Below are 25,807 nucleotides of genomic sequence, written 5' to 3'. Positions count from 1 at the left end.
CGTTGGCAAGGCCTGTTATATAGTAAGCCATGGTTTTTAGATAATGAAGAAATAAAGCAACGTACACCAGCATGAAAACTTTCAAATTTAAAATTGCTTGAGATATGAACAGCAAACATAGGTATACAGTTAACATAAAAGGAATTTGATTGGATGTGCAAAACTTCATTTATAACAAAAGTTATTACAGGACAAACAAATTTATGATTTTTAATATCTTCACATAAAGAAATGAACATAAACAAATCACTTTTTAAATATTGTGACAACTCATCAAGCTTTTCATTTCTGATAGAAGACAACACTTTAGTAGTGGACCTTGGTTTTAAAAGTTGAGTTGGTATAACACTTGATGGAATATTAGGAAAAATTGAAGGAGGTTCGATTGGTCTATCTTTCCCATTGACACGAGCTTTTAAAAAATTTTCTGGAAAATGTCTTTCACAGACAACAGTATCTGGCTTATTTGGAAAATTACTTCTTGGAATTGAATTTAGCCAACGGTTTTGTTCTTCTTCATTCGAGGGAAGCCTATAAACTGGTACTTTATTTTTAGTGTCGTAGTTTCCTCTACATCCAGGAATACAGCATTTTTTAACCATTTTGTGACTATCAACTGCTCTCAAATCGAAACTATAAGACTAAACTTTACGTAACATTGTCCGCCCCCAGTCAAAAACATAGATTCGCGACGGAAAGGCCTTTAATAAGTATCGCCTTGGTTACATTGAAATCAGTAGGAAGTCCGCGGCATTTTTTTACGCAATAAAACACTTCACAAATTTCGTTTTTGGTAAAAAAATAAAAATTTTTAACCAATAATTGAATACTTACAACTAGAAGACTTAACAACAACAAAAAATTTTTTTTAATGTTTAACTTGCAAGGTTTTATTTGAAGGGTCACTAAAGTCAATCTTGCGTTTCTTAATTACATATTCTTTTTGACCAATCGTCTAGCTTTAGTTTCTCAAGCACCTAGGATGTAATAGATGTTACTTAGCACCTTAGATGTAATATATGTTATTTAGCAACTTAGATGTACTTAGACATTAGCCATTAACTTTTGGGGTGTTGAATCTTGGGTGTTTGTATTTTTGCGTCAAAATGGTGGCGCTGTTAAACATGTTTCAAACTGCGTTCGATTTTCTGTATTATAAGTATTGCAACATTTGATACTTTTGAGCAGGAGTGGTGTTATTGTTAAATTTTAATGTTGTAAATTGGAAAAATCAAACGTGAATATCTACAATTTAAAAAATTGAATGATTAACTAATTAAACTACTCAATTTAAGTAGGTTGAACCTTTTTAATTGTTGGTTGAACCCTTCAGTAACCCGTTGAATAAATTGTTTTTTTTTTCAATCCAACTCGAATTGCATGTTGTAAACACGATGTATGGTCCCCTAGCCAACAATCTTTGTATGGAAGCGATGTTGATTTGTAAACTGTTGGTGCCGTTGACACAGTTACCGACTCTGTAATTAACTTTTTCATCGTTACCATCCGATTTTAAAGAGCGTTTAGCATCATGCCTACAAATTATATATTTTTATTACGAAAATATCAATAGCACTTTGTTAGTTTCTACTATAAGTTGCACTAGTATTTCAGGTTGTTTGCATTTTACTTGGGTTTTACGAAAATATAAGTCATTATGGCGTTTTACGAATGCAGAAGTCATTTTTTTTATAGGTACCAAAAATCTTTTATAATTACTTTTTTAATTTTGTAATGATAGTTATTAATGTCACTAATTAAATGTAATTAGTATATATTATTATACAAACTAATTAAATGTAATTATTTATTACTATAAATTATATTTTACAGTATTAATTGTTATAAAACAACTTTTTTGTTTACTTTTACCATAACTTACTGTTTTAGTAATATTAAAAAGTTTCGATTTTCTAAATTCTTTATTCTATAAATACTCTTCCTAAAAGAAATGTGTAATGTATTTAGCCATAAGAAATGTGTATGTATTTAGCCATAAAAAACTTTTTTACAAAATTAGACTTTTACAAATTGTATATACACGGCTGGGGCAAGAAGAAGACAAATTCAGTCTTATCGCCAAGCCCCTTCAAAACAAGAATATAAATAACAAAAAAAAAGTATTACCGTTATCACAATGTAATATATGCATAAAATACATCTATAAATGCAAATATAAAAAATACTTTTTATATATAATTTTATTTTTTTTCAAACTTTTATTTATTAAGATTTTGAATTTAAAAATAAATAAAAATGAGATAAAACATGAACATCAAAGAAAGGTAAAGATTCAGGTTAAAATCAAAAATAAATATGATCAAAAATAAAGTAAATAACAAGTTAATAAAACGAGTGATTACTCTTATTTAAAAGTTTCAGAAGAAGTATAGTTCGTTGTCAACTATCAAAAGTTTATTTTTTACTTTATTTTTAAATTGATCAAGGGAAGGAATTTTTTTTAACTCATTATCCAATAACGTGTTCCATAATTTAGGTCCTCTGATTGCAATCGAGAACTTAGTAGCATAATAATATGCTTCTGGTTGAATATAATTGTTATTTGAATATCTTGTTGGGCATAAATGATTTATTTTTTCAAAAATTGAGTTAAATAAAATGGGTGCCATTTTATTATCTACTTTGAACATAAATATAAGAACATGATATAAAGTTGAAATAGGTTGAGTATTTTGAATTTATTAAAAAGAAATTTAGTAACAGTAAAATTAGTGTAAACAAATCGATAATGATAACAAATCGAAAACATTGTTTTGAATATTAAAAATGTGAATAAAAAAAACGCATACTTTGGTAACGTATCTTGACACAACCGATGAGATCCAGAAAGTATACTCTTCTATTGTAGCTTGTCTTTCAAATAAATTGTCAAATTCACTAAACACTAATTAAGAAAAATTTTTAAATTAAATGTTAAATGAGATAAAAAGTGATTATAAGTTAATCTTAGGTGAAATCAGTTTACACATGCACATTTTTTTCGAGAAATAAATACAACATATTTACAAATATCGTCGCTTTTTATTGTTCGAATATCAGCAATCATTTGGGAAAGATGTTCGTTGTTGTGGAGAACAGTTTTTGAAGCTTGCGCCAGACGAGAAAGAGATGTCTGACGAAGTAAAGATTGTGTAAAAATATTTGCAACTAAAAATAAACATTTGTAATTACTGGACATTTTTAATAAATCAAACTTTTAAAAAAATAGTTTTAAGTGGATCACGGTTGCGCCTAACTCTGTTCTAGACATCCAACATTACCGTATGCGCCTATCGTCACAGTAGGTACAAAACGCTACTGACATAAAGCATGCAATAATTAAAACGATGTGCTAACAGTATTAAGCAAACATTGTTTTTTTTAATTATTTTTCAATAAATGCACGCTGAATTAAACTTCATATGATCGTTATGTATTTAACAATATAGAAAATGATTGCTAACTACCTGTACTTTCAAACAAAATTGAATTCTTCTAATAAATTTACATTAAATTTAAATATTCAAACAAGTTTGCCAAAAAATAACAAAGTAATCTTTGTTAGAAGCGAATTGCTTTGTATATTGCAGGTATTTTCACTAAACTATTTGTTTAAGAGACTTTTATGGTTTTCAGTTTAATAAATTAATTTTTACATCTAGAATTTATATTCTGTTAATGACGTAATAAAAAGAAAACTTTTAATGTAGCAACTTGAAATGATTTCCTCAGTAAATCATTTCCTAAGGAAATCATTTAATTTATACACGCCTCTACTTAGAATGTATTTTGCGTTAGTAAAAACATTGCAATTGTTTCATATTAGAAACTAGGTCTTTCTATTACATTTAACTGACACGAGAATATAAATAATAACTAAAGATCAAAATATTTAAACAAAATTCATCTTTACCAGATATTTTTTTAATTTGCAGATCGTGAGGGAGATGGTACAATGCCACTTCTAAATATATTGGTAATTGTTTTGCAAAATGTTGTATCGCTTAACTGAGACTGGATGGCAATGGCTGCAAAAAAATTATTAAATTAAAAACAATTATTCTATTACCCTTTTTTCAGTATTATTTAAAATTGTTAATAAAAGTAAAAATAATAAATAAAAAAAACATAATTAAATGAAGACATTGTAAAGAATGACATCGCAGCATTTGATCAATTCAATCACATTTTTATTAGATAGAACAACAGCAATATATGGCGGCATTCCGTGCCAAAAATGGATCAAAATATTCTGTACCTAAACCAATAAAACAATTTTTACTAGATGTAAAAAGACGTAGATCAAGTAAATGTATTCACTTGATCTACATTGATCTGATTACGTGATTTACTTTTTTTTTGTAGATCACGTGATGACTGACTATCTAGTAAGTGGGCCAAACTTTAATTAGCAACTTTATTTTAATGCTGAAATATTTTAGAATTTTGTAACACATTTGTGTTACAAAATTCCCCTATAAAAAAAAAGGTCCTTAATTTCTGAGATATTTTAATAAATAAACCAACCAAAAATACTTTTTGATTGACAAATTAATAACAACTGATAACTACCTGATAACTATCTTTTACAAAAGAATTAAAGTTTTTTGATCACTTGTTTCTTTTTCCATTAATATTGATTTAAAACTACCAAAATAAATAAAAAGTTTTGGTTACGTAGAAATTTCTTCATTAAGAATAATCGACTCTTCTTCGTTTAAAAAACATTTTAAATGATGCTAACCTGCCTTACAACACATTTTCTAAACTTTCTTTGAAATATATTCAAAGCAATATAATGTTTGGTTAATATTATTATTGTCAACTTTAAAAAAAAAAATCTGAAAATTCACAATGCTGTTATTAACCTAATATTTTAATAGATCAAAATATCTGATAGTATTTTCAATATAACTCCTCACATGAGCTTATTGGAAAAAAAATTCCCCATAATGCACATATAAAACTGAATATCACTTTGACATGGTGTCTTTATTAACTGAAAGAATTGTTTTTCCAGTTCACTTGTAACATAACATTTTATCTTTTGAAACGGTACTAACCATTGATGACTTGATACTAACCATTGAAAACTTGAAACAAAGATTTAAATGTATTTTTTTAAAAAGTTCATTATTACATACCTAAATTCCGCCTTATTTTTAAAACTATAATTTCTCTTTTACCATCACCGACATCCACACATTGAAATTTAATTTTCAATGGCATTGTAGTATAGTTTGTAAAAGTTGTTAATCAATATTATTATAAAATGTCGAAAAAAAAATTTTTTTTTATTGATTCTTATAAAATATGCAAATGACATCAATGGGGCTAGGTAAATGGAACAGGTAGAAGACTTTTGCCTTCAGTACAAAAGTATTGGAACCCACAAGTATTGGAACTTATTTCATTAAGTTTCAATAATCAAATAATAATTTTCAATATTTCAAATGCTCTTGATTTTAATTGTTTCATAAAAAATAGTTTAACTGTTGAATCCTGTTGATCTACTCAAATTTAATTATTCTTTTTTGGAAGGATCTTAAAAAAAGTATTTTTTAAGATCCTTCCAAACATAAAAAAGTTTTAAAATCTTTCATCAGGTTCCAAACATAAAAAAGTTTTAAAATCTTTCATCAGGTTCCAAACATAAAAAAGTTTTAAAATCTTTCATCAGGTTCCAAACATAAAAAAGTTTTAAAATCTTTCATCAGGTGATTATTTGATTATTGCTGCTTCTACTACTTTTGGCTGTTCAAAAAAAAATTGATTGGTGGGCTGTTCAAAAGAAACTTGATTGGTGGGCTGTTCAAAATAAAATTGATTGGTGGGCTGTTCAAAAGAAAATTGATTGGTGGGCTGTTCAAAAGAAAATTGATTGGTCAGCTGTTCAAAATCAAATTGATTGGGCAGTTGTTCAAAAAATATTGATTGGCCAGCTGTTCAAAATAAAATTGATTGGTTGCTGTTCAAAAGAAAATTGATTGGTAGGGTTATAGATAGTTGGGTGTTAAATTTAAAGGGCCAAAATATAAAACCGAAAACCAATAAAATATCATGAAAGACATTTTTAAAAATAACAAAATGGGATCAGTTGTTTTAAAAAATAAAGATTGCTTATTGAAACAGCTGGTGCCTAATTATGAATATTTAGAACCTTTCAGAATAATTTGTTGATTTTGAATTTTGTTTAGCTCTTTAAATACAGAACCTTAACTACCAACTTTTTTTTTGTTGTGTCTTAATTAGATTTAAAAGGCTTTCAATTTAGAAAGCCTTTTAAATCTAATTAAGACACAACAGAAAACCACTTTAAACTACTTTAAAGTTTGTTAAAGTAAGAACACCCTAGAGTTCCACTTTAACAAACTTTAAAGTAGTTCTTTAATGTTTTTTATTTAATTCATTATGATATTTGCAATTTTAAAGATATTTGCAATTTTTCTTTTAATTGAATTTAAAAAAAGTTTGAAATGCTTGACTTAAACCCCAAATAAGGCAATTAAGTACTGTTAATTAAGTACTTCTGTCAATTAAAAAACTTAAAATTTAAACAGTATCAAAACTTGAAAAAGTTTTTATATAAAAAGTTGAACTAAACAAAAAACAAGAAGTAAATAAGCAAATATTATGAGTATAATTTAATTACACTCAACTTCAAAGTTTCAATACAATGACTTTTAATTACTCTTCACAAAACAGCAAAATAAAAAACAACAACAAAAAACACTTCTATCTAGAAAAGTAAAATCTCCTTGGACATAATCTAAACTTAAACAATCTTACTTTAAAAAAACACATTAAAGCCTAAAATAGGCTTTTGATTAATAAGGTTATTTTAAATAGCTTAATTCAATTTAAACAAAACATGATTAAAATTTGCACTAATTGTATTTTATACTAAAATAAAGAAGTTCTATTACAGCTTTTAACGTTTCACTTTTTATGAGGAAAATAGAGGCTAACTTGCGAGACTTTTCTTCAAAAAAATCAACGTCTTCCTTTGATAAAAACGAAAACAAAACAAAAACAAAAAAGAATAAGAAATAGATGGCTATGACTTAACTTGTGTTTCAAAAATTTATTGAGAGGAAAACAATTTTTTTTTAAATAAACATTGGCATCGCAAACCTAATTACAAATTTGACTTCCATAGAGACTTATTTCCATAGAGTCTTCCTTAATAGCTCAAAATAGAGAAGGCTATGGAGGAAATTGTGGTGGATTCTATTTGCTTATTCAATTTCCTTTTCAATAACTAAAAAATATTTTACCTCTGCAAAATTAGCTCTGAATATTGTATCCAAAATTCTTTGACAGTGAGCTCTGTACATGATCAGAAGAGTTTTTACCTATAATTTGATTGATTGTTTTAACTTTAAGTATTAATTTTACTGACTTTAAATAAAGTCTATAACTCTATAGCAGAAAAAAATTATAGTCAAGATGATCATTTTTAATACTTAACAAAGTTTAAAACTGAGATAAGGAAAGTTATATTTACCTCAGATATAATTTTATAACTTAACAACAATTACAACTTTATTAATATCATTTACAGTTTAAGTAATAATAAAGTATGCAACTATTCAATGTAAGTATTAATCAATTTTGAAAGTTACCTTATCAAGAGTGGAATTGTCTTCAACAATAACTGAATCAAAAGATGGAAATGGTGGTAACAAAGCTCCATTGGATAATAAAAGATTTTCATGGTCTCTTGATGGTTCAATTATGTCAGACTTTGAATCCTGTTAGTATAAAATAAAAATATTGTGAAATAATGTGTATTCTAAATGGTTTTGACAGACTTGGCATTTAAAAGAAATATGTTGGTCATAGTACCTTTTTAGCAACAAAAAAATAATACCAGAATAAAATAACGTGGTATTAAAATGTTTATATTTATAATGTATTAGTAACATATTTATAACTCATTAATAACTTAAATATAAATCTGCTAAATCTTATAAATAAAAACTGCTTGTAAAAAGACTTCAAGTACAAATAAAAGAGTAAAAAATGAAAGTAAAAGTGACTATCAAATAAAAATAAAAAAGAATTTAAGACAAAAAAGTGTTATTAGTAATATTACATTAATGTTATAAAAATATAGTTGAAAAATTAACTTGTGTTTTTTAACTAAGCAAAATAAATAATTAAATATAATTTTTATAAATAATTATTTTTATAATATTGTTTTAATCATTATGAATTATTTCATAATTATGAAAATGAACTTCAATGGTGAAGAATTCAAATAGAAAGTTGTACATTAAATGACAATCATTACAGTCAATCCACTCCTTTCATTTTTGCCTAATTTAATACAGTTTTTAGAGTTAAAATTTAGAACTATACAGTATTTAGTTTAATGACAGTTTACTAACAGTGTTTACATTAATGAACCTTTTCTCTATAATAAATTTCTGTATTCCCTCCACCGTGTAAGTATAAGACTTTTCTAGTCACATTCTTGTTAATATTTAGTTAACATTAACAAGCATATGTGATAGCGGTTGTAATTAAAAACAATTTTTATAATAATTAGAATAAGCATTATTATTTTTAATAATAATGTTTATTCTAATAAATATAATAATAAATATTTTTAAAAAATTACATTTTTTTTTGATGTTTCCGTTAGAGTAGACTGAACCTTCAAATGATTGAATGAAATAGTTTGGTCATAATATACAGATGTTTTTTTAACGCATATTCCAAAATAATGATACTTCGATTTTCCGCGTGTACCCAATCGTCGTGTTTTTAACTCAGGAAATGTACTTCTGATTATCTATAATATAACTTTATAACTTTCTATAATGTATAACTAATAATAACATCATTATCAAAACCTGTTATATTCATATTATAATACTATTATTAATAATATAATAATATAATTATACCAGGTTATATAAAATTTTAAATGATTATTATTCATTGTATAATTATAAACTTTTTAAAACAATAATAATAATAATAATAATAAAAATAATGATAATAGTAATAATAATAATAATAATATATATATATATATATATATATATATATATATATATATATATATATATATATATATATATATATATATATATGTATGTATGTATGTGTATATATATGAGAGAGAGATTGAGAAAAAGATACCTTTCCAAAACTAGCTGCATTAACTGGTGTGATATTAGTACTGTTACAAAAGTCTAAATAATGATTGTAAAGAGCTATACGTGGTAAAGATACCCCCTCTAACATTTCATAGTTTTCATGCAGCCTTAAATAACAAAAAGTTAAAACTTATGACACTTTGGTATAAACTATAACACATATATATCTATATGTATTTATATATATATATATATATATATATATATATATATTATTCATATATTTGGATATATGATTAATTCATATATATATATACATATGTATATATATATATATATATATATATATATATATATATATATATATATATATATATATATATATATATATATATATTAATAGACATAAAAAAAGTATGTATAAAGGTATACCACTGTGTAGTGACCGGTGATTGCAGTTTACTAAATGTAAAATTTTTGCATGGATTTTCCATTCTACTGTTTTAATCTATTTAATAAACGAAAATCTATAAATAAAAATTAAATAAATTATTTAGCCATAAATCCTTATCAGGAAAATATCCATCAAGTCTAGAGCAATACATAATAATAATTTTAAAAAAACTTAGCGCGAACAGAATTTTGTTTTGATTTGGGTTTTAAATTCTCTCATGTATCTAAAATATATATAAATATAGTACTTTTACTGTAATGGAAGAACCCTTTCTTTGCAGGCAAAAAGTAATGAGTACAATCCCTACATTTCCTAGTATTATCTCTTCGCACAGCAACCTTATTTGTCACAGTTGTTTGGCAATTAACATTTATTGTGTGCAAATACATCTTACATAAATTCAAACGGGCAGTTTTTTCACTAGCTTCAAAAATGAAGCAACTAGAAGTTTTTTAAATTTTAAATAAAGTTTAAATAAAGTTTTTTATACGATACCTAAAAATTTTAAAATGATTGATAAATATTCTTTATTAACTTATTATTTGATTAATAATTTAATTTTAATAATGATTTTAATATGAATAATTTTTTAAATGATTAAAAAATAATAATTTTTAGACTGTTTTTTCAAAGTTTAGAATTTGAAACAACCTTCTTTAAGTTAATAATTTGAAATGTAATAATTGTAACAATAAAATCTAAGTTATAATACTTAACAATTTTGTCATTTTTTGAAATGAAGATATGAATGTACAACTTTCATAATATTTCATTCAAATTTATTCAACAATGGTGCACTTCAAATTTAAACCCATCTATTTGCCATATTTATGAACTAACAAATAAAAAAATGAAATCAAGCAAAAATTTATATAATTGTCAAAAATCTATTGAATATTATTAAGTATTTTTGAATATTAATAAATTGAATATTATAACATGAAACTTTGAAGGAAATCAAAAGTTTTATTAGATCTTGTTAAAGATCATATAAAAGTTGTAATATTTACTTTTGATTGAAGAGAATGCACCATTAGATAAACATTAAAAGATCCAAAAGTTTATCATCAAAAGTTTCATCATTTATCAATGATAAAGAGAAGCTGGTAAATGTGGTATCACCATATCCATAAATTAAAAAACATAAACGGAAAGAAACTGTAGAAAAAAATATATGGAAAGAAACTCTAAAAAAACAAACAAATTAAGAGTTTTATGTATTGCAATTGTTAGCAATACAAGACAACACTCATAAAAAAAATTTGAATTATTTGACCTTTGAGTTCCTACAGTTAATTTATAAAAAAAATACTATAGATTATTACTAAATGAATAATAGATAAACTAATATTCATTTAGTTACAACAATTAAACAGAAGCCCAAGCGTTACCACAAAAATCTGTTTTATTTGAAGTTTTTTTGAAGCCAAATTGTTGGGTACAAAATTTTATTAAAAGTAAATATTGTATTAAAAAGTAAACTGCAATAATGTTTTGAAGAATGTATTGACTTTTTCTAAATAAACACTGTTGCCTGCTGGTCAGGATGGAAGTTTTAAAAAAGCAATTGAGAAGCAAAGAAAATAATTGAAGTAAATGAAACAAATTGAATTCACACAAAGAAAAGCAACTTTGATAACAATGACCATCTTATTGTAGACCCACATCATTTATTCAATTAATTTTTATTTACAGCAGGTTACACATACAGCATAACAAGGAACTTATTTTTTTATGTGCATTGCAATTAATTCAATGAGCAAAAGATTTGAAAAAATAAATTTTATTTAGGAATGTTCTAAATATTATACAATGTTTAGTAAAATCAATGTAATCAAAATAATAATTATTTTTTTGAATTTAAACTTATTATTACCAGAAATAAATTTAAGTGAGCTCACCTATGAATATTGTTAACTTTATTTTGAAAAACGGAAACATTTTATCAATTGCTTTCATGTGATAAATGTGTTCAAAATTATTTTACCTTATGTCCTGGATTTTTGATCACTTATTGGTTTAATTGATTTTGACATTTTTGAATAGATTTCTGACTAATTTCAATCAATGTTCATTTTGAAATCACTTTAGCCTGTTGATGACTAATACTTTTTAATTAAATGAAATTAACCTTTTTTTTTTTGAAAATGCATATTTTAATAATAAAAAAAAAACCATACCGTACCTGTAGACTACCAGAAAGATGATCAAATGAATGTAAATTGCTTGAACATTATCTCTTTAATTATAGACATTATTCTCTTTAATTTTTTAAAACTTGGTAACTTAAAATGAAGATTTAACTGATGCAGAACTTTGTAAGATATGTTTCAACATTTATACGCTTGTTTATTTTCTCTCGTCACTTGACTTTTATCAGGAGATCAAATTTTTCAATTAAATATGAATAAATACATGTAGCACAAAATAAAATTTTATATAACACAAATGTGTAAATGTTTTGCAAAACTTGCAGATGCATAAAACTGTCTGAAATATTGGCTTTATCAATAGACTCAGCATAAACAAACAAAAACTGTCCATTATTTTATTACTCTTGTCTGTATAATTTTATCAACTAAAGTAACAGGGGGTATTAGGCCCCATGGGGCATTAAGCCCCGTTTCCTCTGTTCATATAATAGAAATGGCTGGTGTTATTGTTTTAAGAGAGAGGGGCATTAAAATCTGCATGGTAGAGACTGACTAACAAGTAAGGAAATTTTTCATAACCATTCTAAGGTTTTTTACCAACAGCATTGATTTTTAATTAGAATTTATAGATGAGTGGTTTTTCCATCTAGTTTCCAGTTTCCTTCAAACTTGATAAAAAATGTGCTCATTTGTTTTGACTTAAAAAATTATTGAAACACAATTATTCTACTTTGAAATTTTTATATTTTCCACACAAATACAAGTACATATAAGTTTTTAACTATCTGTGTATGTTATCAACGAGCTAAAATATTTGTAGAGAAAATGAAGGTAGAAATCTTAGCAAAGTAAAATGGCAGTTGGATGAATGAGACTCTTCATAAATAGCTCTAAAATTCACTTTAAAACTAAATTTCTATTTAGGATTTTAAATGGATAGTATTTCTAAAAAAAATATGGTTCTATTGGGTAATAATTAGTTTAATTAGTTTATAAAAATAAATGTTTCAATTATCAGGGGGCTTAATTCCCCCTGTAAATCTCAACTGTTTAAAAAGATGATTAAAACAATCAAATAACATTGATCAGATAAAATAAAATTAATGTTTTAATTTTATAAATAATTACACAGATATAGTTTAAATTGAAAAGAAAAGTTATTTATTTTTAGAAATAGTTTAATTTTTTCTTTAAATATAGCTTTGATAATGGAGCTTATTGCCCCCTTTATTTAGCAGAATGGTTCGGACATACAAAAAGAATAAGAAAGGAGGAGGGAAAATCTATGCAACTAGCCAGACAATGACAGATGCCTACAATTCTGTCATATGTAAGCAGTTGTCTGCTAACTAAGAATCCAAGCACTATTAAAAGTACTTTCCAGCACGAGTGCTCACAATGGTTTTGCCTCAACAACACTGCTATGTGTATTGGTGTCAACATCATAATCATCTGCAACACCATCAATAGAATCATCATTTATATCTTCAGCAACTGCAGAAAGACCACAGACACTATTGTCTACTTCATTTTCAGAAAAGTCATTTAATGAAGATTTTTATCTCAAAGAACTGCAGCCCAGATTTGCAAAAACTTCTGGGGATGCTAGGTTGGTTAGAACCATCAGGTTTCCATACATAGAAAGTCTAACATGTGATCAATGTTTAAAGCGACTGAGAGAAGAAGCAGCAAAAAAAGATAATGCTCCATGAAAAAAGACCACAACAAAAAGAAGAAATCTTCAAGTCTGAGATGATAGGAACAGTGATGAAGATGACAACATTATGTCTAAAGTGTGGTATTCACAGAGGACAAGGAGAAGTGACTTATGATGTTTGGTAAATGCACATAAATTCCAGCTTTTTTTTCACTTTATGACTGTAAGTTTTGATGTAATTTTGCTGGATAAAGCTTTTGTACATATAAAAATATGTATTTTTTATAACTAAAAAGTAGTTCCAGTTTGAATTTAATATTTATTTACTTATTTCAAATAGAGAAAAGAAAAGTTATTGAAAATATGGGGCTTAATGACCCCTGTTACCCTAATGTAGTAAAGACTTTATGACCAGTGAACTAAACTAAAATTAGAAAAGCCATTTCTTTTCGTTTAATTTGTCACATAACTGTATATGCAGCGTTATGTGCATATTTTTGGAGAGTGGGTTGGCTCTGTATGCGTGTATATTATTCATCTTTTACTTCGATAACAACTGGATACATGTTTCTTTAACCTTCTAGAAGGTCAAATGAATTCAATGTCAAGGTAGATAGAACTCTATTTACCTTGACTTTGAATTCATTTGGATTGTTCGTATGAAATTATCACTTTCTTATGTTTACCAGATTTCTTAGCTTTCGCTTTAATTAACCATATATTTTTCTATATGTACAATAAAACAACAATATTGATAATAACTTTTGGTCCCGGTGCCATGTTAATATTTTACTCCGTTAAAATTTTACTTTACTGTAAATTTTTAACGTTGTAATTTTACTGCGCAGTAAATTTTTAACGTTGTAATTTTACTGCGCAGTAAAATTTAACTGCGCAGTAAAATTTTACTGCGCAGTAAAATTTACTGCGCTTGTTATTTTTTTACTGTCATCAAGTAAAGAAGAAATGTTAAAGTTTGTGGGAGGGGCGGGTAAACATATGCATTTTTTTTATAAGTAAGTGTACTTCAATTTATCTTCCTATGAAACTTTTATTATTTAATGCATACATTAAATAATAGTTTACTTTTAATTCACTTTTTTATGCAAAGTTATGCATTTTCCCTTATTCTTAACATTAATAATTATTATTTATTTTTTTATTCTTAGCATTAATAATTAGCATTTATAATTAGCCTTAATAATTAATATAATAATATAATAATAGCCTTAATAATTAATATAATAGCCTTAATAGCATTAATAATTAGCCTTATTCTTAGCATTAATAATTAGCATTAGATTTTAATTCACTTTTTTATGCAAAGTTATGCATTTTCCCTTATTCTTAGCATTAGAAGATTTTACATTTGGGAACATATATCAAATAAATTTTCTAATAACTGAAGGCCATAATTTATTGACGTATATATCTGACGAATGGGTTCAGATATACTTCCAATAGGACTGTAAATACTTCTAAAATAATATGAAAAACAAGTGGAACCAACAACATTTTATTTCAGTGCAAACTTTTCTCACTTTAAAGTTTTTAGTGACAAAACAACATTAAAATGATTATTGTTTTTTATTTTCTAAAAGAATAGTATGAGATTTTAGTTGGTCAAGTTTAGTGGAAGCTGGATATTTTAGCCATATCTATTCCACCGCTATATCAATTCCAATAAGATTTGCAGTACCAAGAATCTCTACATCTGTAGCCCATATGCCATCTACGGATATACCACTTTTGTGAGATAACTTTCCACGTCATCACCTAAATATCCTGATAAAAGACTGGAGCAAGGTTCTGTAATCAAGTGTTTCACAACCAGATCGCGAGCAAATACATGTTGACATTCAGTACCTGGCAGCAAAAACGAAATTGCTCGGAAAAAAAAATTTCCATCAGCTTTACATACATGCATTTTCAAAGGTACATCAGTTTCTTATGCATTAATAAGATCTGGCGTAACAAGTATTTTGAGAGCAAGTTTTTCAGCAATTTTCTGTCGAACATCTTTGGAGGGATGTTCCATTAGGTTGAGGTGGTGTTAAAATTAATTTTTATCACCACATTCTGAAGATAATTCAGACATTACTTTCCTTTTCAATAAATGGTTTAAGATGATGTAGAGAGTATTTTTTTTTTTGCAATGTGTTATTTCCTTTATCGTTACTCAATAAGCATGTAGAATTTGATAAAATATCAAGAATCTCATATGGATCCAGCAACGAGAAAGTCATTTTTGCACCTTTCCTATCATCTCGTTTAAGATTTCTTAAAAGTTTTTGACCAACACAATACTTTGATGCTGTTGCATGCTTTCTGTCATAGTCAATTTTTTGTTTCTTTGTGAACAAACAATATTGTTCATAGCTTTTTCTTCAATTCCTCTTTTCATTTCTAAAGCTTTTTGTAAAACCTCTTTATCATATACAGGATTATATTCATCATCATTGAGTTTATCTATGTATTTTACATCGATAGGAAGGCAGGATTGTTGGTTGTAAATAAGGAAAAATGGTGAGTACCCCATTGAATCTAACACGTAGAGCAAAAAGGATTCCATCTAAAACTAACACCCAATTTTGAACATTTTCATTTAAGATCTTAATAATTGCTTTTTTAGTTGTTTGATTCTGTTTTTCTACAAGGCCATTGACTTGTGGATGGTAAGCCAAGGTAACATGCTGCTGAGTACCTGTCATGTCATGTAATGCAATGGATACAGAGTTTACAAACTCCGGACCTCGGTCATTGATTTGTATTTTAAAACAACCATATCTGCATATAATCCTATAGAGAAAGGATGCTACTGATACTGCTATTTTGTTGCTTAGAGGTTCAGCTTCAGTCCATTTAGAAAAATGATCAATAAGAACAATCACAAATTTGAATCCATTCGATTCAGGTAATTGAATTAAATCCACACCAACTTGCTTCACTACTTGTTGTTCCACTTTAACAGGTTTTAAAGCAGGAGAGACTTTAAGATTTCTGTTGAAGGTTTTCTGACATCGCTCACATTGATTTATATGCTTTGTGATATCCCCCACTATTAAATGCCAAAAAATCTTGAAGATATTTTCTTTCTAACATCATTAATGCCAAGGTGACTGGCTAATGCAACAGCTTTCTCTGAAGTTCCTAGACCCTCATGAACTTCTTTAACTATGTTTAGTTGCTCTTCTCGATCTGTTACCACAATCACCTAAGAGAAAAAAAAGTTTGTTTGTAGACATTTAAATAAAAACAATAATTAGAACCAAAAAGTGTTTTTAATTGTTAAATTTTTTTTTTGAAACTTTGAATTAGTTAAAAAGTTTTTCTCACCATGTCAATATTTTTTTTTGCAATACATCAACTTGTTGTCTATAACTGCAAAATTTTAAAATTGCCTTTTAAAGTTTGCCTTCTTTCCTCTCTCGTTTACATCTTCAGGAAACTTTTTGCCATTCAAATATTTCCTGATATCACAAAAGTTAATATTTTTGTAAATCTTGAAAACGCCGAAAAAATAAACGCTAAAAACCGTATATTAAAAAAGTCAGTAAAATAATAACGATAGCAGTAAAATTCCAACGTTGAAATTTTACTGCGCAGTAAAATTTTAACGGCAGTAAATTAAAAACGTTACACCGGGTAATTAAAACGTTTAAAACTTGTACACGCTGACAAATTTCGCAGCGGCTTTGCAAGGATGATATGAATAAAACAGGCCCGTAGGAATAAAAATGAGACGACTGAATAAGCACTTATGCCAATTCATACTTATGCCAATTTTACAAAATTGTTCGGCGCATTATGTCAATTCGCACTTATGCCAGTTCACACTTATGCCAGTTTTTACAACGCTTCGCACTTATGCCAGTTCGCACTTATGCCAATTCGTGCTTATTCAGCCTCCCGACAAAAAATATATTGGGAGAGGTGGAGGGGGCAATAGTTCTGGGTAGGTCAAATAGTAGTAGGTTAAAGTTTTTTGTCAAAGGAACTGCCGAAAATACGGATAACAAACTAGAACCTTTCTATCCTTTTTTTTCTTTTACTTCCTAATTTGTGATTATTTGTTTTTTTCTAAAAACTAACTTCAAAGTTATTGATTTGAAAATTGTTGGGGTGGGGGACAAATCCCCTTGCTGGTCCCTCCCCTCTCTCCCTCTGTTTAACACGGGCCTGTAAAAGGTTAATTTTAAATTTAAATTGATTTATTTAAACACTAAAATACAGATAAAATACAGAAATACAGAAAAAACAAACCATGTCGTTACACTAACTTCTTTTTTATTTTTGTCTTTTTGTGTGTGTGTTTTTTATAAGGTGCTCAAGAAGTCCTTACAGTCTTATCAATAGTCAGTTTTTATGAACGTCCTTATCATAGAAGGGTGATACTTAGATTCTGCGTTGTTTTTAGCTAGTTTGTAAATATGTTTCTTTTTCTTAATTTCAACTTTAATTTTTTGATAAGAGGTGCATCTTGTAATTTATTTTCGACGTGGCATATAGTTTTTGCTGATTTTTTTTTTTTTCATATAGTGTCAAATTTATGAAGTAGCAAGTTAGCTGTTTCATTGAGGGCACTGGTTCATTGAGGGCACTTCACCAAATCACTACAAAACAGACTATAGTAAGCTAATTTAAAAAGTTTACTATAAAGCTAGGCTGCTTTCGAGATCCTTTTAAGACTTGAATGGCTTTTTTTTTAAATATTGTGAAATCCTCTTTTTTTCTTTCCAGGAACTTTAAAGACTATTAGTTTAGTTTTATTGGTATTTTGCAGATCAAGTTTACTGGAATACTTTTTCAACGACTTAAATAATTCCGGTCTAATTTCATCTCTTTAAGGAACGCTTCTTGTTATTCATTTCCAAAAAGTAAAATATTTTCCTCTTAATTATTCTTTACTCTTTGGTATCTGAAAAAATCACTTTTAAATAAATCATAAATTGATAACTGATAGCAAAGCTCTCACGGCTATAGTGATGTCTAAATCTCACTGCGTGATGACGCTCATCACTGAGTGATGTATTTTCCAACCATAATATGAAATTTGAAGCCATTTTTTAGTTGTTGTGTTTTTTATTTTATTTTTAATTTGGTCGCTTTAACAACGCTAAACTGGACTAACTAACAACACTGAACCGGACTCTTTATTAGTTGCTCTTTATTAGCGTGTTTACAAATAGATTTTTTTTCATAAATTAAAAAAATATATTAAGTCACGTTGTTTTTCGTTTTGTTTTAAAAATATGGTTGAATACTAGGTTGCAAATAAAACTCATTTTATAAAAATGCTAAAAATGCTAAAAATTCGAAAACTTGATTTCTTTGCATACTTATTATGCATTATTTAAAAGAAAATTTGTCTTAAAAAAGAAGTGTATTGGAAGTATTTTAATATAAACAGAACTCCTCATTCGTACAAACTATGTAATATTCACAAAAAACGCATAAACAAGCACCATTACAAGCAGGGTGAGCTGATTCGAGTACATCTCTACCATAGACACGGTTGTTTATTGGGAAAGTGTGAATTTCTAAATCTTGTTTTTTTCATAATTAATTTTTCTCAATTAGGGGGATACCATAGGGTTATTTTGGGAGAATTTTTGTTCCGATTTGAAAATCTTGTGGTGTCCCCTTTAAAGAAAAGTTTTTTAATTTAAAGGCACAAAATATGTCAAAATTCGGGCTAAATAGTCTCAATAAATTACGGCAGTTGTCTGTTAATTTGTTTTAATTAAAAATTTGATTTATAAAATCAGTAGTTAAACAATATTAAGATTATAATGCGCAATAATTTTATTTTCATAAGTTTGACTTGATTGCTGAATGCTAACTTGAAATAAATTTGATCCTACAAAAAGAAAATAGATATCCATCTCAAGGATTAACAGGTTTCATCTCAAAAAGTATTTTGACAGCGTGGCATAGAAACCTAAACAAAACATAAAAGCTTGTTGTTGTTTTGTTGTTGTGTCTAAGAAAAATGGTGATAAAGAGTTATTGTTGCTGAATACAGTTTAATTAAGTTGTATAAAGATTTTCATGGGTTTCATTTATATTGAAAAAAGCAAAAACTTTTTTTTTTGCTGATTATGATATTATAGTACCTTTTGCAGATATATATATATATATATATATATATATATATATATATATATATATATATATATATATATATATATATATATATATATATATATATATATATATATATATATATATATATATATATATAAATTAGTAAAAAACACTTATCTAACTTTTTTCTTCAACTTGAAGTTTCACCATTGCTGGATCATCAGGAAGAGTTACTATATCTCAAAACAAATTCAATTTATAGAAAAAAATATTTTACAGGAAGTTTTAAATTATTATAAAAAAATTTTAATTAATATATTTTTTGATTAACGGGAAGTTACAGAAAGTAATTATTAAATAAATTTCTTTGGAATGGGGATAGTTTAATTTGGTCATTTGTTTTTATGATTTTTTAAGTGGTATTTATATTACAAAATTAACAACTCTATTCGGAAAAAATTAGGTTTACATCAGTGGAAAAATACCACTGATGTTATAGATTGGTTTTCTAAAATTAACAATAAAAATGAATGCACATTTATACAATTTGATACTATTGATTTTTACCCCTCAATTACAGCAGAAATTTTAGATAAAACAATAGAATTTGGAAAATCCCATTTAGAAATTACTGAGGACACTATCCGTATAATTAAGCACTGCAGAAAAACTTTACTCTATTTTAATAAGGAAACGTGGAAGAAAAAAACCACGCACGAATGCTTTAATGTAACAGTGGGAAGTTACAACGGAGCAGAAATTTGCGAATTTGTAGGTTTATATATTTTAAATACCCTAGCTAAAATAATCCAAATTAATCAATTAGGTCTTTATCGTGACGACGGTTTAATAATAATCCATAAAAAATCAAGGCCACAACTCGATAAAATAAGAAAAGATATAATAAAAGTTTTTGGCTTCCAAATTGAAATAAACATAAATTTAAAAATAGTGAATTTTCTTGATGTCACATTTAACCTCTTAGAAAGTTCCTATAAGCCCTACAAAAAGCCTAATGACGAATTATTGTATATTAATGTGAATTTGAACCATCCCCCTCAAATTCTAAAACAAATTCCAATTTCAATTGACAATAGGCTAAACCAAAACTCTTCTAATGAAAATATTTTTAACTCTTCTAAACGCGTTTATGAAGATGCTCTTAAAAAAAGTGGCTTTCAAAATTTCGAGCTAAAATTTGAAAAGAAAATTGCAAAAAGCGATCCAGCAATGGTGAAACTTTAAGTTGAAGAAGAAAGTTAGATAAGTGTTTTTTACTAATTAATTGCTCTGTTCTTTAAGAACATTGAGCACTTTATTTGTAAAATACACTAACATAATTTGCATATATATATATATATATATATATATATATATATATATATATATATATATATATATATATATATATATATATTTATAACAACAATTATAAATGTATTCTATTGAATAGAGTGCTCAATGTTCTTAAAAGAACAGAGCAATCTAATATAATATATATTTTAATTTTATTTAGGTGCCCTAAGAAGTCCTTACGGTCTTATCACAGAGCACCGCGGATGAGCATTTGATTGGAAGCTCACGCCTCCTTCTAAGCTGACGTCGCATGTGCTCAAATATATATCCGCACTGTGCCACAGCTGGTTATGTGTATATACATATTTAATATAAAACATTTGAAAGCACATGCAAAACATGCAAAAATCTCAAATAAAAAAACTAGAAAAATGTAATGCCGCTAATGGTACTATAATATTATAATTAGTTAACACAAAAACGAAACGACGGGCAAAAACCAAACGACATGCAACTAAGTTCTTTTAATCAACTTCCAATCCGTTCTTTTAATCAATAAAATTAGTATTAAAAAGAAAATCAACCAATAACTTTTTAAGACTATATTTAGATAAAAAATTTGTCCTGGAATTCTCATATCAAATATATCAAAGATATTAAAATCAACATAAGATATTAAAATCAACATAAGATATTAAAATTAAAATCTCAAATAACACTTTCAAGTTTTATAAAACAAAACCTTTTTTTTATAATGCATAATTAAAATTTAGCAGCCATGGTGCACTGAAAAAGGTAATGAAAAAGGCGTGAATTTCCTTGTTAAATACTCTTTGATGGTGCTCTGTAATTAGACTGAAAGGCTTCGTGGAGCACCTTAAATACTGCCCGAAAAAAAAAAAAGTTTTAGGTTTATTTACAGCTACTTACATCTTTTTTACTGTAGCACTGCTTGTACTAATCACTAGAGTTATGACAAAAAAAACTTTTTGGTTTGTAGTAGGAATCAATTAACATTTTAATACTGATTAAGAAATTCATATTTATTTTGATCAATTCAAAAAAAGATTTCTGAACCAAAACACCCAACAATATGTTCACACACCAAAATATCCAACGACATGGTCACACATCAAAACACTTGACGACATGGAGGGTGCCATATATTCCCAAAAATATTTCTTTCCAAAAATATATCAAATTGGATCTCAAAAGATGCGGAATTTTATGGAAAGTTAAAAAAAAATAAAACTTTTATATAACATTCAGTTTTTTAAAAAATTTTTAAAAAAAAACTTATTGTTAAAAAGATTTTTAAATTTTTTTATGACGTTTTTTTTAACAATAACTTCTTTAAGAACATTTAAAAACGATTGGTACTTAGGAAATCTCGAAAATACTTCACCTCTTTTGAGGTTCAAATATACTTTAGGAGAAAAATATTTCTGATAAAATAAGACACCCACCATGCCATTGATGCAGGAATTTTTATTTGAACCAGCTCTAGTAATAATTTTTAAATAATTAGGTTACAAAAGTTTATCATTTGTGACTACAGGAAAAAAATTTGCATACATTTTTTAGTCATAACCATACTAATCTCATTATATTAAAAAGAATAATTTATAAAATGTAAATAATCTATATAATATAAATAATATATAAAAATAATATATAGTTTGTTACCATGTTCCAAATTTTACCATGCTTGCAAGGTAACATTTGGACAATTGGCTTATTGCGAATCATTCATACGCGAGCTTTGGGCTTTAAATATTTATAAACCTAATATTCATCATGGGACCCTAGTGACCAAGTGTTTTGGTTACCAAGTTACCCACGTCCCTGGTAATATTGCGCTTAACTTATTTCTTCACGCAGCGGTCTTGTTCATCAATGTTTGTATTTCGGAGTTATAGAGTTGAAAGAGGTAATCACAACAAAAAGTAGCGTCTTTGACTGTAGCGACCTTCATGAAGTTGGGGGAGGTAAATTAAAATTAAAAAAAAAAATAGGCGATATTAATAAAGTTTAAAGCGTGGCTTATCTCCATCAGCATTTTAAACTTATTTTAATGGGATTTTCATAAATAATCTACAGAATTTCAGAGAATAACTTTGTTGTTTCCATAACTCATCTTATAATAAGTTCTTAGCGGATTCAATATCGTGGACTTTTATTTGGAAAAGTTTTCTTTTTTTTTTCGAATAAAAATCAAAACTATGCTATAGAAAATTTGATGGCTCAACCGAATTGGCATTTACTTAACATTGACTTCGATATACAGAACTTTATCTTTTTTATATTTTCTTTCACTAGTTTAAAAAAAAGTAAAATGATTGTTTTAGTTAAAACAAATTTTGAACTTCCTTTTAACTTACACCCTGAAAGTTTTTGTCAAGTTTAATGTTTAATTATCACCAGGACACAAAGTTAGTTAGTAAAAATAAGTATAGGGAAGATTGGGGAGAAGTGGGACGCGGGTGAATTGGAGCAGCCTGAAATTTCTAATCAGAAGTGGTGCCTCAATACTGTTATTTAATGTAAACAATTTATTTTCAGATCTTACAAATAAAAAGAAAACCACTTTTGATCGAATTAAAAAAGAAACTAAACGGTTGTTCTCATTTATGGATCTCACTATGCTAGATTCAAAATGTTTCTTTCAAATAAAGTAAAGCTCTAATAAAAAATCAAAATAGCTTAAAAAAAGTTCGTTTAAAAGAATGTTATTATCACAATTCACCATAGTTACATAATAACATAGTTTATTAATGATATTACTCTCTCAATATAAATATATCTTTATATCTCTTTTTTTACATCTTTTTTTTATATTATTTTTTTTACAAGTATATAATCGTTTTTTTTTTGCAACTGCAGCTACCTTCTTTTTCTTTTTGCAACTACAGATAATGAAAGCATTTTAGCAATTACTAATTACTACTTTGTATATTTACGCCTACGTAATATGATATTTATAAATCACGATTTTATAAAAATGGGCTCGGTGATAAAACAGAATGTCTTCTTATTGCACCAGTCATTACTTATTTTTGTTGTATATATATGAAAAATGTATTTATTGTAGAGGGCAAAATAAACTTCTTAAAAAAAAAAAAAAAGAGATATATTTAGCAAGAATTTTTTTTTTTGAAAATGATTCAAAGTTTTAAGGTTAATTATTAACATTTAAAACTGAAAAATTGAAAAATTTTTAATACTTATTTATACCTCATTATTTATAATAAAACTCAACTTTTTTTTTTTTTGATTACTTTAATAGTTATTTATACTTTTTCAGTTTTTATTTTATGTTGTAATTTATTTCTTTATTTAATCGAATAAAAATAATATTTCGGTGGAATTCCTCCGAAATATTATTTTCTGAAGTGTTTTAATAAAGTTTAGCGCATGTTTACTAACTTATTCATTATGTATGAAATGTATCACAGAGGTTGGTGATGAAACAACTTGTCTTCTTCTTGATCCCATCAAGTTTTGAACTACTTTAATTTTTTAAATTTTGACAGCAAATAAATTAATTTTTAAAAATAATAATTTTAACAGACAGAATTTTAACTAAACCTAAAGCGCACTTTTTTTTATATCAACTTATTTTAAGTATTTTAAATTATAAAGAGAAATTACTGTAAAAATGAAAAAATTATAAACATTCATTTTTAAGAATTGATCAATATTTTATTTTATCCTAAATACCCTTCCATAAGTATACACCCTATTCAAAGTTTTTTTTATTAATTTAATACTATAAAAAACTGCAAAAATAATAAATAAATTGCTACTCCTAACTCTCGCTCCAATAATAAACTTGTTTTATGTTAACCTCACCCTCCGCTTTTAATCCGTTTTTATGGATGTTTGCAACAAAATAATAATTGGTAATTATTTATTGGAAATAAATCCGAGATGAACTTAACATACAATTATATCCCAAAAGTTTTGATTTATATAAATTATAAATAAATAAAGATGCTTTATGCAACAAAAAGTTGCAACTTAATTTTATTTGCAAAGTGCAACATACTTATACTTTTTAGACGTGGTTTCCCAGTTACGAAAAAAATATCTAAGTAACAGAAGAATATATAAAAATACCTGTCAAAAAATTAGTCTGAATTATGCATAACAACTGAATGCCTCTCTTACTTCTAAGCAACATAACGTTTATTTATTAAGTTCGAGCGCTTAAAACATCGCTTCAAAGGTAACGTGTCTTTTAACACAATAGTTGTCGGGTTTTTTACATAGATATCAATATTTAAAAAAAGAGCATTAAACAATGCTTATTGAACTGATAAATATCTTTCGCAAGTAAATAATCTCCATAGAAACAAAAAGTGTTTAGGGTTTTACTATTGTGTCGTTACGTTTGAATTTTCTTTATATTCAGCTGTTTCTCGAGTAAACAACCTAGTACACGAAAAATGAAAGATTTTGTTCACTGATGCCTTAATACTGTGTATTCCTCATTTATTTTCATTTTTTGGTATTTTTATTTTGTTATTTATCATTTACCATCTAAATAACTATAAAATAACTTAAAAAAAAAGGAAAAAAAAGAGCGATGGAGAGGAAAGAAAGAAACAAGGAAGAAAGAGAGGGGGGTAGAGAGAGGGATAGAGAGAGGAAGAAAGAGAGAGGAATAGAGAACAATGTGAAAAGAGTGTAAAAAGAGAGAAACTTAGTTATAAATGTTTTAATTTAATTAAGACGAAACGAAAACCAATTGCTAAGACTAAAATATAAATAATTTATTAGTTTGGAGATCTTTAGTTATCTTTCTTTTCTTTATTTGTTTACTTAGAGATTGAAAAGTAATTATTAGTTAAGTTAATAACGAATTAAGCGAGCTTATAAATTTTTTTGATAAGGATTTATTTTCGTGACAGTATTTTGATATAATTTTCGTTCGTTAATTTAGAAATTCCTTAGGTTTTGGATATATATATATATATATATATATATATATATATATATATATATATATATATATATATATATATATATATATATATATATATATAAT

At 26.5% G+C, this 25,807-nt stretch overlaps 1 protein-coding gene across 7 annotated transcripts in view; it reads right to left on the bottom strand.

Annotated features, from left to right (window-relative positions):
- LOC136075565 (transcription factor RFX4-like) overlaps positions 1 to 25,023 on the bottom strand; it is a 31,311-nt gene extending 6,288 nt beyond the window's left edge. Inside the window, exons 1-13 of one of the 7 annotated variants that reach the window (XM_065789077.1) lie at positions 24,877 to 25,014; positions 9,543 to 9,637; positions 9,154 to 9,277; positions 8,627 to 8,800; positions 7,626 to 7,754; positions 7,278 to 7,355; positions 4,145 to 4,258; positions 3,914 to 4,028; positions 3,028 to 3,168; positions 2,811 to 2,905; positions 2,128 to 2,161; positions 1,883 to 1,942; positions 1,306 to 1,535 (exon numbers count right to left, since the gene is read on the bottom strand). In XM_065789077.1, coding sequence (XP_065645149.1) covers positions 4,005 to 4,028; positions 4,145 to 4,258; positions 7,278 to 7,355; positions 7,626 to 7,754; positions 8,627 to 8,800; positions 9,154 to 9,277; positions 9,543 to 9,604 — 705 coding nt within the window. In that variant the 5' untranslated portion in view covers positions 9,605 to 9,637; positions 24,877 to 25,014 and the 3' untranslated portion in view covers positions 1,306 to 1,535; positions 1,883 to 1,942; positions 2,128 to 2,161; ... (1 more) ...; positions 3,028 to 3,168; positions 3,914 to 4,004. Of the gene's footprint in view, positions 1 to 787; positions 1,536 to 1,882; positions 1,943 to 2,127; positions 2,162 to 2,810; positions 2,906 to 3,027; positions 3,169 to 3,913; positions 4,029 to 4,144; positions 4,259 to 7,277; positions 7,356 to 7,625; positions 7,755 to 8,626; positions 8,801 to 9,153; positions 9,278 to 9,542; positions 9,638 to 21,687; positions 21,817 to 24,876 lie in introns of those variants that run through there. The other 6 variants (XM_065789081.1, XM_065789079.1, XM_065789080.1 and 3 more) reach the window with 6 other exon arrangements.
- Positions 25,024 to 25,807: the final 784 nt, after the last annotated feature.

This window comes from Hydra vulgaris, chromosome 01 (genome assembly GCF_038396675.1).
Source record: "Hydra vulgaris chromosome 01, alternate assembly HydraT2T_AEP".
Taxonomy (NCBI): Eukaryota; Metazoa; Cnidaria; class Hydrozoa; order Anthoathecata; family Hydridae; genus Hydra; species Hydra vulgaris.
Note: the sequence above shows the minus strand (reverse complement) of the source record. Positions and strands in the feature narration are given on the sequence as shown.